Source organism: Lepidothrix coronata, unplaced genomic scaffold (genome assembly GCF_001604755.1).
Source record: "Lepidothrix coronata isolate B3197 unplaced genomic scaffold, Lepidothrix_coronata-1.0 Scaffold6, whole genome shotgun sequence".
NCBI lineage: Eukaryota > Metazoa > Chordata > Aves > Passeriformes > Pipridae > Lepidothrix > Lepidothrix coronata.
This window is the reverse complement of record NW_016690186.1, coordinates 5,071,326-5,091,632: the sequence shown is the minus strand read 5'-3', so window position 1 is coordinate 5,091,632 and position 20,307 is coordinate 5,071,326. Positions and strand designations below refer to the sequence as shown.

The 20,307-nt window shown below is 40.8% G+C and overlaps 1 protein-coding gene across 2 annotated transcripts; it reads left to right on the top strand.

Moving 5' to 3' along the window:
* The first annotated feature begins 2,359 nt into the window (after positions 1–2,359).
* On the top strand, positions 2,360–14,025 carry RNF138 (ring finger protein 138). 2 transcript variants are annotated; one of them, XM_017832864.1, is made up of 7 exons: positions 2,360–2,705; positions 3,546–3,711; positions 5,230–5,345; positions 8,200–8,268; positions 8,783–8,888; positions 9,643–9,750; positions 11,168–14,025. In XM_017832864.1, the coding sequence occupies exons 1-7, from the start codon at positions 2,593–2,595 to the stop codon at positions 11,234–11,236; spliced, it is 747 nt and encodes a 248-aa protein (XP_017688353.1). In that variant the 5' UTR covers positions 2,360–2,592; the 3' UTR covers positions 11,237–14,025. The 2 variants fall into 2 exon arrangements, with proteins under 2 accessions (XP_017688353.1, XP_017688363.1); XM_017832874.1 differs by having other exon boundaries at positions 2,514–2,705; positions 8,203–8,268.
* The last annotated feature ends 6,282 nt before the right edge of the window (positions 14,026–20,307 follow it).

The window sequence follows — 20,307 nt, the reverse complement described above, 5'->3', positions numbered from 1 at the left end:
ATTCTGCAGGCTGTTTACTGCTTAAGGTGTAGTTCTGTGTTTCTTCTGGCTGTATGTGTTGATGAGGCTACTGCCACCAACTGCCACTCATTACTCATCAAGCCTACTCATATCTACCAGTCTGGCTTCCTGCTTCATTTCAGGGAAGAAGATATTCAATCACTTTAAATAGTAGGGGTATTTTGCCAGCCTATGAACAGCTCAGCAAACCCTCAGCAGCAGTGATGAGTTCAGGGGAGCAGTAACCTCCTGAGCTAGCACAGCCACAGTTACCAGAGGACATCTTTGCACAACACCTCAAATCCTAGGCCTGTCCTCTCTTGACCAGGAAGTTCTGTCTTTTCCACAGAATTTTCTCCTGACTTGAATCATGGGCAGCAAATATCCCAGCCCAGGCGACCTAACTCACTTCGGGCGCAAGGCTTTGAATGTGCTTCCCTTCAGTGTTTCACATCTCCAGGTACCTAGAAGCATGCAAATTTTGTCTCCACGTGGTCTAAAAAGCAGGTATTTAGGGCAGTCACTGCCTTTTGTTCTGCTGTCTCTGCTTTTCCTTAGGAAGATACTAGCATTAATAGCTAATAGTAATTGTGACTGATACTGAACAAAAACAGAGGCAGCATCCTTTGCAGAATCAGAGGATGGTTAACCTCTCATACTTATCTGAAGAGACCTTAGCTTCAGCTTCACTCCCTGCAGTTCCTTCTCTCCCCTCCGAACCATGATCCCAGATGTGTTGTGGGCATTGCCTCTGGCTGCCGATCGCGGATGTCTGAAGCATTTAGACTCTCAGTTTTGAAATGCTGGAGGCTGAACGCCCATGTGATCCACAGGTATTAGTGTTTTGCACTCTCTCTTCCACAAAACTCTACCTTCAGGCTAGAGAGAGTGGAGGATCTCCCCAGCTAGAGTTCTCTGAACATCTAGCTATGGTACAGAGAGCTGCAGTCTCAAGGAAACAGGGGAAGCCAAAGTGAACATCCATATCTTTTCAGCCCTAACATTGGAAGAGAAGTTGTGGATGCCTCATCCCTGGAAGTGTTCAAGGCCTAGTGAAAGGTGTCTCTGCCCATGGCAAGGGGGTTGGAACTAGGTGATCTTTAAGGTCCCCTCTAACCCAAACCATACTATGATTCTATGATCTTTGATACAGTGCAAGAGATCAGGCCTAGCCTGAAGCTTAGATTTATTATAATTACAACCTTCACTAATTAATATAATTGATATACTCTCTACGAATCCATTTCTTCTTAAAGCATTTCCAACATTTTGTTTGTTGTTCATATGCCAAGAGTTACGTCCAAATGAGGTCAGTGCTAGATGTGCTTAACAGGTCCAAAGTCTCTTCTACCTGGAGAAATTTAAGTAGAAACTATACTGCTAGATCGAGATTCTTAAAATTCCTTATTCTGGAAGAAAAGCGCACAGTAGGACCGCTGGATATTTTCTTTTCTTCTTTTTTTTTTTTTTTTTTTTGGTCAGGATCATTCAGGAGGTGGAAATCTTGCCCCAAATACATCAGTAATACTACTAAAACTACTGCATAAAATCACCGCTAGTACCAGTCACAGAATTAATTAGGTTGGAAAAGACCTGTGAGATCAACCTGTGAGTCCAACCCACGACCGAACACCACCTTGTCAGCTAGACCATCACACTAAGTGCCCCATCCAGTCAGTCTTTCCTTAAACACCTCCAGGGATGGTGACTCCACCACCCCCCGGGACAGACCATTACAATGTCTAATCACCCTTTCTGGGAAGAAATTCTTCCTATTGTCCAACCTGAACCTCCCCTGGCGGAGCTTGAGGCCATTTCCTCTCATCCTGTCGCTTGTTGCCTAGGAGAAGATATCGAACCGGCTACAACCTCCGTTCAGGTAGTTGTAGAGTGATAAGCTCTCCCCCGAGCCTCCTTTTCTCCAGGCTAAACAACCCCAGCTCCCTCAGCCGCTCCTCAGAGGACTCGTGCTCCAGCCCCTCCACCAGCTGTTATCTGGACAAGTCGATCTAGAAACAAACGAAAAACAGGGCAGGCACGTTTTCTCTGTGCAGAAGACGACTGCGAACGCCACTGTTTCGTCATTCCCCAGCAGCCTCCGGCAGGCCGCGGGCGGGCGGCGGGGCGGGCGCAGCGCGCTGGGCGGAGCGGGGAATCCTCCCGGACAGGGCGGAGCAGGGGCCGCCCCGCCGCGTCGTAGCGGCGCCGCCGGGCCGGGAGGCGATCGCCATGGAAACCCCGGCCCCGCCCCTGCCCCCCCGGGTGCCGCCGGGAGAGCGGCCGGAGCTGCCGCGTCCCTCCTACCCGAGCAGCGCCAGGTAGAGCGCGGGGCGGGGGCTCCCCCGGGCCGGGCGGGAGGAGGGGCGAGGGGCGGCTGGCGGAGGGCAGGCCGGGCTCGTTCCGCTCCGCCGCCGCAGCCGCAGCCCGGCCGGGATCCCACCCGGGATCCCACCCGGTGCCGGGTGCCCCCAGCGATCCGCCCCTGGGCCCCCGGCGGCGGCCCCCGGGAGCGGAGCCGGACTCGCCTCAGTCCGCCGGGGCGGGGCTTGTCCCTCGTCCCCGCTCCTGCCGGAGAGGCCCTGACGTGTTGCCATGGCCGAGGGGGCCGCGGCGGCCCCGGCGTGCTTCAGCGAGGATGATTTTTACTGCCCGGTGTGCCAGGAGGTGTTCAAAACGCCCGTGAGGACCGCCAACTGCCAGCACGTGTGGGTATCCCGGCCCCTCGCCCCTTCCCAAGCCTTTTCCTCGCCTCCTCCGGCTCTCCGCCCTGTGCTCCTCTGCTCCCCCCCACTCGGACCCTCGGCCTGGAGCCTCTGGCTGTGAGGATGACGAGCCCAGTGCTGCCCCAGCCTCCCTTCGCCTCTTTCCTTTGTAGCCGACGAGGACCGGTCACTGAGGAAAAGCCCCCGCGGCGGTCTGGTCGGTGGCGAGGGAGTTTCACTGCACCCTCTAACCTAACTCGCGTTTTTTTCACTTCATGGTTTTCCTCGTTCCTTTTCGAACAAGGACTGTAGTATGAGTTGTTCTTTCTTTTCAGCTCGTCTATTCAGCATTTTTTTTTCCAGAGGGACGCTTGATTACAACGTGCTACTTCGTAGAAGAGCAAAATACTTTTGGCAGCTGGTGCGTGAGGAAAGAGAGAGCTGCAAAAGCTGGTGGACTGAGGTCTCTGGAAACCCATGCTGAATGAAGCTTTGCAGTGTTTCTGGTTCTGCTTAAGGACAATAAACAGGAATTCCTCTGATAAGATTGTCCAATATCACGTGCTTGCTGCACCATTTAATATCTAATTAATGATCAGTCTGGTGTGCAGCCATACTAGTCAATAAATAATAAGAGCTTTACCTAAAGTGCATTGCCAAGTTCCCCTAATTTCCATATTCTTCTTCATAAGCACCATTGCTTCATTTTCCTTATAAAGATTTGTATTCAGTAGATCATTACTCTGATATATCTTTTTTTTCCTAACAATCACCTAGCTCTCTTCAAGGGCAAAGTATCTGTTCATTTTGCTAACCTTTGTTTGTGGTAACTTTTTAATTTAGGTTTTGCAGGAAGTGCTTCTTGACAGCTATAAGAGAAAGTGGAACACATTGTCCTCTCTGCCGGGGGAGCGTGACTAAAAAAGAAAGAACGTATCCCAAAAGGGCTCTAGATGTTGAAAACAGTATGAAGAAAGCTTCTGGGGGCTGTAGATGCTGTGAGAAGCAGGTAGAGTAAAACTTTAAAAAAAAGTTGAATAAATTTTTCATATGTTTGTCCAGGCACACTTTTAGTGTGTGCCATTCTTGTCTTGGGGCTAAAGAGCCTGTAGCATTTTGAACTTAGCTTTGTATGGCTTGTGCATATGCTAGGCATGCAGTGCCTAGCTATACCCAACAGATGTAAACTCAAAGAAGATCTTGAGTTGTCAGTAAAGGCATTTTTAGTGGAGTGCCAGTTTTTCCAAAAAAGAAATGGGAAAACTGGATGTAGCTATAAAACTGGCAAAAGAAAAGTTAGGGAGATGAACATGAAAGTTGCAGATACGTGGAAAACCTCAGAAACTTTCAATATGGAGATGAAAGTGCTTACAGCCTCTATAAAATTTAATTTAAAACAAATGGAAAAAGTGGCTTGATTACTTTCAGTGCACATACAATCATACGTAACTTCCTCTTTCCTCATCAGTGTTTTTACATTCCCTTTGTTTCTCTTGTCAAGGGGTCATTATTTTCAGAACATTAGGTGAAATCTTGACACCCCCCCCCCTCAATCCAAGAGTAATCTTTCTTCTGGTATAAATGAATGCAGAATTTCAGCCACGCATTTTGTTTATAACAGATTGCATCGAACCCAGGTAGTCTTTGTGTTTGTTTCGTTTCACTTGGGACTTACTTCTGCCAATGCGAAGATCAGTACTAGTGGAAACCTCGTCTGCTTGCTTTGTTCCATGTGATTCATTAGGATGAAAAGTGGGGAGAAAGAAACTGATAGGAAGTTAGTAAACTGGAAGCAAGAACCAACCAAGAATTTTAATGGAATTGAGGCACAGGCATGTGAGATATGATCTTGTTCAGCCTCTAAACCTGTGAGCACCTTCTGACAGTGCTGTTGGACCTGAAATTCTGATTTAGGGCATGTCCAACCCAGCTGTCTTCTGACAAATCTAAGCAACTTGTTGTCTTACCTTGAATTAAAGGTGGATAAGCACCGTTAAGTTGGTGTTCATTCGCCTATTTTTTTCCCTCCCCTCTAAAAGAGAAAAGGAACACACCTAATGCAAAAAAAAAAATAAAAGTTCCTCTGCATGAGGTAACAGCAGGCCAGAGAAAGATGAAGGAGCAGTGGTTCTTATCCCATCCTCATGGCCCCTCTCGTTGTAGCTCATCAGTTATTGATCCTGGACCTGGGAGGTGTAGTTTCAGTGACTTTGTTTCAGTTAAATGGCATTTATTCACATCTTTCACCCCTGAGAGAGCCCTCAAATGCCTGGCGGAGTGGGGAGTGGAGAGCAGCAGTGTTCTCCAGTCTCACAGAGTGACAGAGGCTCTAAGCAAAGAGGAATCAAAGATGTCCTGTTGGTGAAGAAAGTGTTCATGCTCAGAGGGGAGACACAAGTTCTGTTTTCTGCTGCATATGATATCTACAAAATTCCTGCATACCTTGCTTTCTGTTGGCAGAATTACCTCTTCCTTCTATCCTTGGATTGTTCAGTATGATTTCAGTAATTTGGCATTTCATTTTCAGGTTAGATTTTCGTGGATGAGACAGCATTATAAAACCTGTAAGAAGTATCAGGATGAATATGGTGTTTCTTCAATTATTCCAAACTTACAGATTTCCCAAGATTCAACAGGGAACAGGTAATCAGGGTGTTCTGTATATAACAGTTCATCTTCTTCTTTCCCCACCCCCTCTGCCCATGGAAATTAATTTTTTCCAGGGAATTCCTTCTTTTATTGTCCATATTTTTATGTTTCAAGTATGAGTTTTTCCAGGTCTTTTTCTTTACTCTTAGCAGACAGAAGAAAACCTTTCTGCATGATGGCTTTGGAATATCTTGTAGAGACTCTCCTAAAAAGTATTTGGTATTTGTAGCTTGCTTTCCTTGCCTTGACAGCATTTGAGCAGCTTACTTTGTAACATCTTTCATAATATTTACCTCCGGGGAAGTTCCTGTCTATTTTTATTCCCCCTCCCCTTCCTAAGTTTGTTTTAGTGGCTATCCTGTTTCAAAACATTACTGTGTAAGCTTTTGCTTTCTGATTGAATTTATTTTGAATACATCTCTTATGAAATGTGTAAGGAGCTCCAGTATGTTACACACCATAAAATCAAATGACACCACTTGTTTTCAGGCAGTAAAGCTAAAGAAGTTTTTTTTTCATACATTCTCACTGATGGATGAGGTTGGGGATTTTGGGTTATTTTTGAAGAACTTTTTTTACATGCTAGTTTTACAGAGCTTTTTAATATATATCCTGTCCTTTATTTACTTTATTTTGCCATCAATTTTCTATTTTCAGCAGTCTGAACTTCTCTGGTTTTTAACCCATCAGTATATTGGAAGTCGAAGCTCTTACCAGAATTAGCTGCAGCAATGTTTCGCCAAAGTGTGTGGATATTATTATATCACTTTTTATTGAGTATGCAACAGTAGAATACCCATGCTTAGAATATCACAGATGTATAAAAAAATTTACCATGACCTTATCTGTTACTCTAAATATTCATATTCTTAGTAGGATCAGCATGTTTGGACAGTTTCTTCTGGCTTAGCTAGAGGTGCATATACAGTCAAATTTACTTTCTAAAATGTTCCTATCTGTTACTTTTACTTTAGAAAATAAGTTTGTTTTGTGCTCAGCATGAGAAAACTTTCCTTTTGTAGTTGAAAGTTGTAAATTATTTCTGTAAACACATGGCAGTTAAATCTTAAGTCAAAAAACTTAGAAAGTGCTACCTGTCTTACATTCATGTAGTTCATAATGGTTTTTGAGTTACTTGGCTGTCATCTCCATTACCATTCTTGTTGACTAAATGTTTGTTGTATTAGATACCATTTTCCTGTAAAGCTGCGTGATAGTCCACTGAGGATCACCATGGTAACTAAATTATCCATGCAAATGTGATGCCAGTCTACAAGAAGGATCAGAAGAACAATCCAGGGAGCTACAGGCCTGTCAGACTGACCTCGGTGCTGGGGAAGGTCATGAAACAGATCATCCTGAGTGCCATCATGTGGCACGTGCAGGACAACCAGGGGATCAGACCCAGCCAACACGGGTTTATGAAAGTCAGGTCCAGCTTGAGCAACCTGATCTCCTTCTGTGACAAAGTGACCCTTAGTGGATGAGGGAAAGGCTGTGGATGTTTTCTGTCTAGGCTTCAGTAAAGCATTTGACACTGTCTCCCACAGTACTCTCCTGGAGAAGCTGGCAGCCTATGGCTTGGACAGGTGCACTGTCCTCTGGGTAAAAAAAGACTGCCTCGATGGCTGGGCCCAGAGTGTAGTGGTGAGTGGACTTACATCCAGTTGGCAGCTGGTCACTAGTGGTGTTCCTCAGGGATCAGTTTGGGGCCAGTCCTGGTTAATATCTTTATTGATGATTTGCATGAGGGGATCGAGTGCACCCTCAGTCAATTTGCAGATGACACTGAGTTGGGTGGGAGTGTTGATCTGCTGGAGGGTAGAAAGACCTTGCAGAGAGACCTTGACGGATTGATGGGCGGAGGACAAAGTGCATAAGGTTCAACAGGATGAAGTGCCAGGTGCTGCAGTTGAGTCACAACAGCCCTGGCCACTGCTACAGGTGTGGGGAAGAGTGTATGTAAAGATGCCTGGAGGAAAGGGACTCAGGTGCTGGTCAACAGCCAGCTGAACATGAGCCAGCAGTGTGCCCAGGTGGCCAAGAAGGCCAGTGGCATCCTGATGTGCATCAGCAATAGTGTGGCCAGCAGGACTAGGGAAGTGATTTTCCCACTGTGCTCAGCACTTGTGAGGCCGCACCTGGAATCCTGTGTTCAGTTTTGGTCCCCTCACTACAAGAAGGACATTGAGGTGCTGGAGTGTGTCCAGAGAAGAGCAATGAAGCTGGCAAAGGGTCTGGAGCACAAGTCCCATGAGGAGTGGCTGAGGGAGCTGGGGTTGTTTATCCTGTAGAAAAGCAGGGTCAAGTGGGACCTCATTGCTCTCCAGAATTACCCAAGAGGAGGTTGCAGTGAGATGGGGGTTGGCCTCTTCTGCCACGTCGCAAGTGAAAGGACAAGAGGAAGTGGCCTTAAGTTGTATTAGGGAAAGTTCAGATCAGATACTAGAAAATTTTTTTTTCCACTGAAGTGGGAATAATTTGCTCAGGGAGATGGTGGAGTTGCCGTTTCCGGAAGTGTTCAAGTGGTGTCTGAATATGCGTCATGTGGCGATATGGTTTAGGGTTGATTATGGTGGTGCTGAGTTGATAGTTGGACTAGATAATCTTGAAGGTCTCTTCCCACCTTGATGATTCTGTGATTCTGTAAATATATTCTGGACGTATCTTGATCTAAAGGAAAAGTTGTGAAAGTTAAAATATGTGCACTGTATGTTGATTTGACGTTTATGGGACCTGATGGATTTTCTTCCTCTCCCTCCCCCGTTACAGTTAAACTTTAAAAAATTTTGATAGTGGAGTAAAATACTCTCAGTTTTCATTGCTGTTTTTTTTTCTTTATTTAAAGTAGCAGGAGTGATGCAATATCTGATAATGGCGAGATGGCTAATAGTCAAATACTTCAAGGAGAAACAAGGTAGGCTACTTATTTCCCTATAGCTGTTACTAAAGTAGATCCAGATAGTCACAGTTCAAGTTCTACTGACTTAAAAACAAAAAACCACTCCAAAAACACCTTCAAGAAGTTGTTTTAAAAAAATGCTGTAGTTTCTTCTACATTTGCATGTATACATTATAAATTGGGTTTTTTTAGTACTTTCTGGAAGGATTTGCACTAAAAGATGTTATCAGAAAGTAAGAACAGCATGTAGCTGCAATTGGAACAAAAGAATTTTGGAACAAAAGAAGCCCAGTTCTAAGAAGAATGCACTTAGACATACAAATTATAAATGTACCTTAAAATTGCAATTTGGAAGTAGCAGTGGAGCTGCGTTAGATCTGTTGCTGTGTCAGTGAGGATGTGGGGGGTTTTTTGTTGTTTTTATCAAAACAAGGGAAGACAATTAGGAGATAACAGATGAATTAAGCTCTCTGTAACACTGCTTCTAAAACTCTCTTTTCTTTTTAATACTGTGTATTTCTGTTTACAGTGGACACCCAACCTTCAAATGCCCCCTGTGTCAGGAAGCCAATTTTACCAGACAGCGCTTGCTGGATCACTGTAATAATAGACATCTTTATCAGATGGTTCCCGTGGTAAGTGGAGTTGCTTATGTATGTTTCTTAAGCTATTTTCGTTATAATTATGTGGACAATTTTAAATGTGCAGTAGCTACTCTGTATCTGTAACAATCACTGTGGTCTGAGAAAAACAATATACTTCATGCAGTGCATTTGTCTTGAGGAGTAACTTTCACATGAAAACATTTCATGTCCAGCCTGGTGGTCCTAAAGCATTTCTGACTCAGCTGTCTCATTTATCTTGATGTGAAACAAGCTCAGTTTTTGAGCCTGACACTTTACTCTTTTTAATTTAGTATTTCAGATCTGTTTCTATAGAATCCCATATTTAACATAACTATTGTTTCATGGGAAACCTGCAGTTACTTGGAAAGTAATCTAAGATGTAATCAAAGGGTCTGAAGGAGAAAAATGTGTTTGGTTTTCTACTTGATCAGCTCAGTTGTATGAAAATTCTCCCAAAGAATAAGTAGGATGCAGTAATCACTTTCTTTTCTAAACTGACTGAATGTTGGATGGACATGATAATCTACCATCCCTAAGAGAAACACTTTAGAAATCCAACAAGTTGAAATATACGTTTTGAATGTTACACAGTTGAGGAAAAACACTCTTGAGAACTATGATTTGATGTTAACATCTCTACTCTGTTTTGGTAGTGGATGAGTAATAAACTAGTTATTCTTGTAGAGCATGTCTTTAATGCATTCTGTATTACCAATAACCCTTTTTTTTTTATTCTCTCTTTCTCCTCCCCCTCCCAATACAGATCTGTCCTATTTGTGTATCTCTTCCTTGGGCAGATACTAACCAGGTTACTAGAAATCTTGTTGGCCATCTAAATCTAAGACACCGGTTTGATTATGGAGAATTTGTGGTAAGCTTTTTCTTCTTTGATGTGTAGGGAAATAAATGGTAACCTTTTTTTTCTGTAAATAAAAATGTCGAATAAAAAATTTGTACCAGACTTGTGCTCTGGACATGCTATGTTCCTACTTTGTATGGAACTCAAAAGTAGACCTGTCTGTTCTTAAACTTTCTACTCTCAACATGAAGTGCTACTGGGAATAGTTAAATTGCCCCAAACTGACTTAAACCTTTATCTTAGTATTCTCAATGTGGACAATTTATTACTTTTACTGTGTTTATTAGAACAGTTTATTACTGCTGCTTCTAGGGAAAGTAAAATAGATGCTACTCTGTTTTATTGACATTATTGACCCTTTATGGCAGAAATTGCTAAATCATAATCTCAGGACTCAAAGTGCAGCTTGACTAGCTGGTATTGCTGCTACAGCCTCTCTTCCGGTATGTTGTGAGAGAGACTGAAAAGAGATGTGTCATTAAGTTGGTGTTCAGGTTACCTCCTTTCAGACCGTCTTTGAGTAAATGACCTTGGAGTAGATGCAGAACTGCATACACAGATATAGTCAGTGGTTGGTTCCTAAGTCAAGTCAACCTGTTGGCTTGTGGGTTCAGAAAGCTGGAGAGTTTGAGTTGTAGTTTCTGTAGAGTTTGACAGGCCTTGGGGTATGCTCATTAAGCTTTTTGTGGGACAGGCATAGTATTTGAGGCATAAGCAGCCTCAATGGTTCAAGATGGCAAAGATGATATATATTATTCTCTGAGTTCAGTGATCTGTGATAAAGGCATGGAGAGCTAGGAGTTTAATACAGGCAATTAGGCTCTTCACTGTGAGTCCATCTTGCATGTTTGATGGCGTAAAACTGGTGATAGGAATTCTGATTTGGGGAAACTGCCAGAACTGCACTAAAAAGATGTATTACTCTGGCATATTAGCAACCTGGAAGATAGCTTTGGAAAAGTAGCAGGATTAAACACACGTCTTTTGTGATGTGTGTTTGCTTTCTCATTTTAAGCAGTATATTCTCAACAATCTATGATTACTGTTGTCTGGGAATCACATTTTGTTTTCATTAATGGAGAATGTTATGGCTGGTTAGAAGCCCTGCTATAAGAATTGCATGACACAGTCAACTTTCCTGAGCTGGCTGTTCCATAATGAAGTTGAGCCAGGGAGAGAAGATGGACCCTTCTGCTTAATGAGCCTTGCCCCACTCATCTGATTCTTCTCCTGTCTCAAGTGTCTCTTGGTATTTGGTTCAATAAAAGATACTGTGCAACAGAAACAATCATCTAGTACACATAAAGATGAAGAGTCTTCATCTAGGTGCCAATTCCTATGTAAAAATGTGGAAGAGGAATAATTAAACTAATGATTGTGATACATCTTGAGTATTTGTCCATTTTGATGATATTTTCATTTTGTTTAGAATCTTCAGCTTGATGAAGAAGCCCAATACCAAAATGCAGTTCAGGAATCCTGTCATGTGAACTTTTAAAGCAGAGCCCCTTCCATCTTACTGATCATCTGCGAGAAAAATTACTTCTGTTGGTGATCTGAAGTGTATATTAATAAAAATGGTATTCAGTAACTACTTTTCAGGCTAAACTTTTTTTCACACTCACAAGGACTTTTGATAAATGATTTTGCTGAAACTCAAGCTTGACATCTTTACCAAGATCTGTCCCTGTGGAATTAGGGACCTTTTTGGAACTTCTCACTCTTGTCTTGATTTTCTCTAACCTTTACTACTCTGTTAATTACATAGTTTCTATGATTAATGTAGGATATTTTAATTCACCAAAAACAACTTTGAAAGTATCTTTAGAAAGATAACAAGGATGCTCTGTTGCACTGTTGTGTTTGTTTAAGTTCATCTGTCTTCTAAGGTATCTATGAGATAATAATTTATTTTTTTTCTTTTCCTGCCAAGGACAAATTTTATTTGATGTTGTGATTAATTTTTTACTGTTGCTATGTGACTGAAAATAACAACAGCTTAAAAAATTAATGTATTTCTTTTCTGCAGATTAACAATGCAGAGCAGGGCTTCTTTCACCTTTCATTGAGAAAGAATGATGCCATTGCCTATGAATAATTACATCTATTTTTTCCGCTTCTGGAGCATAACTGAAATAGAATGCTTGCTTACTAATGTGATGAGTGTGGAGTATTCCTAATACTCCCAACTGCTAAGGAAGATGACATATTTTCTGAGTGATTTTGATGACATAATTTCTGAGCAAAGATGACATGCAAAAGTTATACTCTTTTGGCCTCTGACTGTGATCAGATAGTTTTTCATTTTGTTGGAGCTTTTTAAGAACTCCTGTTGTTGCATTTGGAATTGAATATTTGCTCTGTCCTGTCTTTCATGGAAGGTTGTGGAGCTAAATAACTAATTGGCTTCACACCTACCAACACTCAGAAACAGACTTGTTTATTTTGACAAAGCTGTTTAAAACTTGTACATCTCCTGCATCTGAAGGCTTGAAAAAACAGTTCAGAAGAAAAGACTTGCTCTAAAATAGTTACCAACACAGTTTAAGAGCTCCTGTTTTAGATTTCCACATTCCCAGCAAGACCATTGTTAAAATCAGAGAAAATAGAGCAATAATGCAATTTTGACTTTAAATGAAAAATCCATTTGTAAAAGAGTTCTAAGATCTTTTATTTAATACTAAAGGGGAGGAGAGGAAAGAAGGTTGCACAACAGACATTATGGAGGTTTAGACAGAGACTGTTCTGAACATATACCATTTAGGTATAGGACTCTTTATCCTGTGTTGCCATCACCCATTGTCAAGCTATTGTTCTTATTGAGTGTTGCATATGTAGTGGAAAACGTCCCCAGTAATTTTCTTAGTCTAGTTGGTGATTTATGTGTAGTAATCAATTGTGCAGCCAAAGTACAATCTGTTTCTTATGCCCTGCCTCCCATTTGGGCTCCAAACAGAGGTTTTGATTATTCTTTAAATGCTGGGATATTTCATATTCCAAAACTGGTAATGTTGAAATGCCTCATTCTGCAATGTACTGTGTTTCAGAACTGAATCTTAGTTCTACTTTATTGAGTGTTGGAACTAAACCAGAATACGTTGTAACTTGACTTTTCTAGCTTACATTTTTAAGAGTGTAAAACATTCCTGAAGGCATTGCTGGCCGAAGTACAGAGAAAGTTGTCCGTTTCAGAAATGGCTGAATGTTATATCCTTTTTATAACAACCTAAAAGTTCTTGCATTTTGTTACCATCTTACTGCAGTATTTTGACAGCACACCACACTTTGATGTTGTATTCCAACTTCCTATTTGCCCCCATACTCTTGTCTGTGTATTCTCACTTGTCTGTCAGCTCTAGTGCTTGTGTGACCACTTGAAGTGGTTCACTGATCCAACAGGAAAGATTATTTAGATTTTTACTTTTGCTCTGTAAAGCCAACTATAAGACAGTGCCTGTGAGACAGAAATGAAGTTCAAGGTAGCCTGATGCTAAGGTTTTACCTTTTTGAAGTAAAAATACATACTGTGGTGATTTATTACTGCATACATTTCCTAAGGAGTTTTAAGAGTTACATATAAGTTTAGTTAATGTTTTTAGTTTCGATAAAATATTTATATGATCTGGCAATAAATGCCTACAGCCAATACAGATTCTGAATGCCTCATGGACACTGGAACTAGTTATTTTTATTACTTGAATATATCTTGAGAATTGCAAATTAAATGACATCTGTTTTAAAACTCTGGGAAGCAATTTTTTATAGCAATAATTAGTTGTCACTTGATGAGTAGTTGCTGAGCATTTTAGTCATGTTTAAATGTTGAGAGACTTAAATACACATTTTAAAGCAACAAATGTGTATTAAAGCAATATAAAGAAAAACCCTTGCAAAATGTTTATCCTCTTTATTTAAAATCTGTATTGGCAGGCGCGGCCTTGCTTAGGATTTTGTACTTTTAATATGAAGAGATTGCATCCAATACATTCACTAGGTAAGCGTTTAATGAAAATTAAACTATTTAAATATGTTCCTACTGGTCATGATCTTTCTCACTGAAACTCAGACATGCACAAAAAGCTGTGTATATGTGATGGGTGATGCTCAGAACATGCGATCTTTACTAGAAGATTGCTGTTAAACAATGTTTTCATGTTCATGTTGCATTATGTATGGTTTCAATATGTTATTATGTTTGAGTTGTACCTTCTGTTTTTCTCCTATTAAAGTATTTTATTTTCTGTTTGTCTTTTTGTTGCATAATAAAGATGATCAGTTCCCTTGGTGCTACTTCTTCCTTTTCAGCTGCTTTCTCAAACTTCAGTATGTGGTCAGTTGTATGCCTTCACAGTGTGAATTATTGGAATGACATGTCTCCCCTGGAACTGATGAGCTGTGACTCATCATCCATCTGTGAGCTGACAAGTTACCTTATATCATATCTTAGGTATTTCCAGAAAGCAGAAAAAAAGATAAGTTGCCCAAAATTTACTTTTTGCTTCTTTTCTCCCTTCCATGTTTGTATATTGCTGTCCCATGTCATGTTAATAGAGAAATAATGAGGAATAACAAAAGGAGAGGGAAAGAGGCATGCAGCACTTGGGGCCATTAGCAAACCTTGTTATTTAAAGGTAGATTTACTGAGAAGAGTTAATGCCTTTCTGAGGAAAGAATTGTCAGTAAGTTTGGACTGGTTGTAAGATGGCAGCTAGATGATTTATCCTTCTGCCCTGTGTTTTTGAGCTGAAAAACCCTTTGGTTACTTCTTGTGCTTTTACATTCTAAGGACATACAGATGATACTACAGTTATGAAATTGATTTAATGTGTTATTTTGAATGACAGAAGTGTAACAAAGTTCCATAAACTTCCTTTTTGTTAGTTTATTCTTTCCCCATAGAATCTAATTTTATGATCTCTAAGTAAACCACTCTATCCCCTAAATCTGTTTATAAGCCCTTTGTTAGAGATTTTATTTTATTTTACTACAGCAATTCATATTTCATTACTTAGAGAGAATGCACTCCATGTGTTTAGTTCTCATTGGCAATATCTGAGTTATAGGATACTTGAGCTCTGTAAAACTGCCCTTTGTCCTGCTCCAGTCTGAAGCCAGGGCTTTATTCCCAGGGAAAGAGTGGGACTTTTGTGCGCCCAGGTCATCGTCTGACAAGTAGTCAGGGCTAGAAGGTTTTCTGTATTTGGGAAGCATTCCTGGGTCCTCCTTTTTAAATTTAGCTTTTCAGTCTAGTGAGATTTGCATACGAGTGTCTGTGAGGACTCTGCTGTGAAAGAGTCTGGGTAGTGTATTTTTTATATCCTTTATTTTATGCAGAAACACACAGCGATTTGTGGACACTGTTGAGAGATGTGCACTTTGCCATGTCTGGTAAACACTGTGCCATTCGTGAAATGACTGCAGTACCTGACAGCCAAGGTTGGTTTATTGCAGGCAAGGAGAGCTACAAGAATATTTGATAAAAGCATAAATTTGATAAATTTTCTTCTAGAATTGGAGAAACGCAATGAAAGGGCACAAAAACTACTTGATCTGTACAGTGTACATTTGCTTTAGAGATCAGGTTTCTTTTGTGTGTGTTGTGGCTGTGTTTGAAAACACATAGGGGTCAGGATTCAGGGTGCCTGCAATGAGAAGGCTTTTCAGTAATGTTAATACTGCCCCTTCCCAGTGAATTACCAGAGCAAAGCATGGACTTTCTTCTTTCATGAATAAAGTAGGTCTGTACTGTTTCTTACATTTCTCAAACTCTAGGTCTGCTTTGGGAAGGACCAGTTTTCACCTCTTCATTTTCTAGCTCTAACCAGCTTTATTCTATCTGTAACATTTTTTCCCCCTAGTCACGTATCTCTATTTTTATGGACATGACAAGGAAAGAGCTAGGAAAGTGAATTTTATGTTTATTCCCCCACCATTCCGCAAACTGTTAGGAAATTGCACTGGGGAAGTCATCACTGCCACATGCATTCTATGGAAAGCATCTAATTCTGTTTTAAATCTGTGCCTTAAGTACTCCGTATACATTTAGGATTCATTCTTCAGCTCTGTGAAACTGTAGGTTATTTCCCAGGGCTTAGAATACTGTTTTTATGGGGATGCCTAGTCACTGGGAAAAGTGCTCCTCTCTATTACTTTACATTCTTTCTCTACTGTTGTGTTTCTATCTCTTTTTTTCATAGAATGGCTCGTGTTGGAAAGGATCATCCAATTCCAACCCCTTGCCGTGGGAAGGGACACCTTCCACTAGACCGGGTTGCTCAGAGCTGCATCCAGCTTGGCCTTGAACACTTCCAGGGATGGGGCATCCACAGCTGCACTGGGCAACTTGTTCCAGTGTCTCACCACCTGTTTTCCTCTCTGTGCATTTCCCTACAGCAGTTCTCCTAAATTTACACTGTGTGTTTCCCTCCCACTCCCTTTTCTGTCTTTTAAAGCAGTCAGCAATTAAATCACTACGATTATATTACTTGGCTACTAATTATTGTTTCATATTCTGTATGTTTTATAAGCTCCTCTGGCTGTGCCCTTAATATGGGGCTGGTGTGGGCCTCGGGGGTAAATACAGTAACTAAGAACCTTAGCACCAATAATTTCCAGAGTTCTCCAGACATGTTTACTTCTATGGCTGGAGGAGTTTATATTTCTCAGAATGTGTTTGCACTTGGAAAGAATCTGGAAGTCTTACTAGACAGATCTTACTGCTTTTAAATGCATTTTAAAGCATTTACTTCGTTGTTTTCTTTAGGAGGAGGATCTATTTTTGGATTGAAGAGATTAGGATGAGGTTTAAAATTAAAAACATCTCACAAAGACCAGTTCTTTAACGGTAACAGCACTTTCTTTTCAGAAAACCTTTCATTAGGTTCTCTGTTTTTGCAGGTATAGACTGAAGAGCGTGGGATGGTTTTTCTCCAGCGTAACTGTGGTGGCCACAGTGCTATAGAGGGTGAGATTCAGGTGCCACCTCGGTTGTGAGACTGATCAAACCTGAGTATTTTCTTTCATGAATTTTCCTTCTTTCATAATTCAAACCACAAGAGGGCACTGAATATTCTTGGGAACTCTAAATAAGTATTTAAGGGTGATAATTCACTAAGTAGTTGTACTCCGAGACACTATTAGATATGGGGTTTCTATCCAGATGTTCAATAAATCTTTTATGATATTTTTTGGGTTAAGAGTCTGGCTGGGCTCATTCCAATCTAGAGAAAGAGAATATTTCTAACTTTAGAACGTCAGACTTACATATTTACTTCTGTGCTTTATGATCTGTGGCAAGTAAACAGTGTTCCTCCAGAACTCCACGCTGGGAAGAACGGAGTGCTCCCCAGTTCACGAGTGAACGTAAAATGTTACACGTTTGTGCATTTAGCTGCTAGACCTTTCCTTCCCCAAGGGCGTTCTCCAGAGGTCTTTAAAGCTAAGGCGCTGCAGTGCAGACGGGAGTCACAGGGGGGCAGCTGAGGACTGATGGATTCTGTGAGAGCTACAACGGGGATAGTGCTGATTTTTGAGTTCTTGCTTTCTGAAACTGCACACGTCATCGCCCTCGCCAATTCCCTCTGCTGCGGTGGTGAGGTCCACCCGGTGCCCAGTACAGGTGTGCGTCGTTATCTATTCACGATAGTTCGGGGTTGCTACAGTTCTCGGGTATGAAGAGAGGAATTCTAATAGCTAAGGCTTATCTCTGTCATCTGACAAAGAGCTAAGTATCCCTGGAGTACGTTTCTGCAGTGGCAAGATATTTAGTGGCCAGCTACAGCCACTTTAGTAGCTGCCTGTCAGTGGCAGCTTGTTTCACGCTGTAATCTGATTCATATTTACTGTGAAATATGTTTGTGTAAAAACATGTCAGACGTGATTCAGATCCCTGTGAGAGGGAGAGAGGTGTAATCCCGTATGACTACTTATTTAATTTATGAGATATTGTTTTCTCACGCACACACACAAAATAATGATTAAAGTATGTCTGAAGTGGCAGTGGGCAGAATGGTATGCAATGTTATACCCAAGCTTCTGCTGTTTGCTTTTCAACCTTGCTTTTTAATTTAGCTGTAGTTAAGCAATGTGAAAAAACTGAAGGTCTGCTTCATTTTTTTTAATAAACTCTCAATCAAAGCAAACCTGTCTTATTTGCTCCTCTGCAAGTAGATGGAAGACTTGTATTTGATATCTGGTGTAATTTTCACTTTCTTACACGTCCCACATGACACTTAACTAGGTTTGTAAACATTGGAGTTTTCTAACTTGAAATATTCAGGTGTTCAGCTTGAAGCACTTTGGATTTGGTTGAGGGTCTCTTATCTTGCAGATTTATCTAACAACTCTTATCTTCATTGGTGCTTTTGCCTCATCAGCCAAAGAGATACTATTACAGTGTTATCTTGGTTTGGGAGATAACTGAAAAAGTGAAACTAATTTGTGTAAGATAATGCAGAAAGCTTCAGACAGGGCAAGGACAATCCACTATCTGAGAGTACTAGACCATCTGAATATCCTCCTACTCTTTCACATTTGGTCTATATGCACTTCTGAGTGGAATACGTAATGTTCTCCAAAACAGCACTTTTCATATTATGTAATGAATTCATATCACTTGAAGCTGACACTGAAATTTATAATCAGACAGGATCCACCTAAATGTCAACGAGCAACCATGAATCACCTTTGTTTGCTGAGCAGTATACAGATAGTACAATTACCAAAGCATTTGTGCTGACTTACAGAACATTAATAAAACTATTCAAATATGAAAATACCTACCAAAAATTCTAGAAAATCACTGTATGTATAGAACTAATTTTACTTGGGTTTGTGATACCATGTAGTTAGCTAGTACTGTGTTTTGAAATTATGTTCTTTTGGCTTTTAAAAGAGCATTCTTGCCCTTCTATACTTTGCTCGTTTTTCCCAGTCTCTCTGCACTCATTACCGTCTCTTCCCAGATTATTACCCACAGATGTAGCTTTACAAAGAAGAGTAAAACAAGTGATGTTTGCCAGTTCTACTGGATGATGCCTGATTAATGTTCCTTCTTCTTCAGCGAGGCAGGGGGAAAGTACTGCAGTATCTTTATTACCTGTGCTGTGGTAGTACCCACAGGCAACAGTGCTACTAGGAAAGCATGAAGAGATGGTGCCTGTCCAGGGGAATGTGCAGTCAGCTCTGTGGTGCTCTCCATCTGTCTGGTGCTTGCAAAGTGAACTCAGCAGGAGATCCAAGCGGTCACTGCAGTGGATCTGCAGCAAGCTCCACAACACGTTCTGATGTCTTTCCTTTTCATTGTTTCTACTAGCAGCATGTGAGCCTACAGAGAAAGAAATGTAATTGACTGTCAAAAGCTCAGATTTTGCAGGTGTCTCTTACAGTTACTCAGGGCTCATTAGATAGTTTAGCACCCATAAAAAATGTGAAATATGTTTAAGGCAAAGAATTGCAAGAAAGGAAAAAGCAATCGACCAGTTAAAGACCTGCTCCTTCTCATTTGCATTTAATGTTTTTATTTTTCTTCAAACTCAGAGCTTGCACTTAGGATACTGTTGGAGTCTACCTGCAGATCAAAATGTTAATGGAAATAACATCCTTGAATTCCCCAAGTCCCCGACTGTATCAAGAAAGGACATGCATTACTTTTGGCTATATGTTAAAGAAAGTTATATGTTAAGGAAATTTCCCAGTCTGACCATTCATGAGATGCTCTGGCAGTCAATCTGCATTTCAATATGCATTTCAGTCTGCAGCTTGCAAGCTGAGCTACCTGGGCCAGATGTGTTCCTCAATATATATGCCCTCAGCAATAAAGACATAATCTAAGACCATCATTCTTTTTATTCATCTGAAAATTAACACCATCTATCAAATAACTTGCACTACCCTTTATTAATTCATCTCCAGTAATACTCAGTTATTTCTGACTATGGGCCTCAGTCTTAGAAATATGACATGGCTATTTTCATCTTCTAAGAAAAATGCAAGGAGTCACATAGGAAAACCCCTAAGGAAAATAAGGGGTAGGAATATTGACTGAACACAGACAGCCAGTCAGTGATAAAGCAAAATGTTTGTCATTATAGAGAACATGATGGCAAAAGTATACAAGGTCTGTTGAAAAGATCTTCCATGATTGGATAGAAATAAAACTTCCTGAAGACTGCACATCTATTTATTACTTTCTCATCAACATGTAATAAAAAAAACCATTTAGCTGCTTCACTGAAATTTCTGCCAAGAGCTTCTATCTTAAAAGTCCTAATGTTGTGTTGTTAACATATTGTTCATTTTTCCATTGCATCTTGTTTCATTATACCAACCAGATGACTGGATGAGGTGTCAAAACTCTGAGTTTATTTAATGAAAAAGAGGTGTGAGTTGGAGGAAAAATGGTTATATGGATGTATTTTACAATGCAGGGTTGGCATATAACTTTCGTACTTACTCTGTTCATTGTCACTATATGCCAATTCCAACACCAACACCTGTTTTCTTCAGGTAACTCACTTTTTAGCCAGTCCTGAGAGTGGCAATGGTCATGACACAGAAGTTCATACAGCC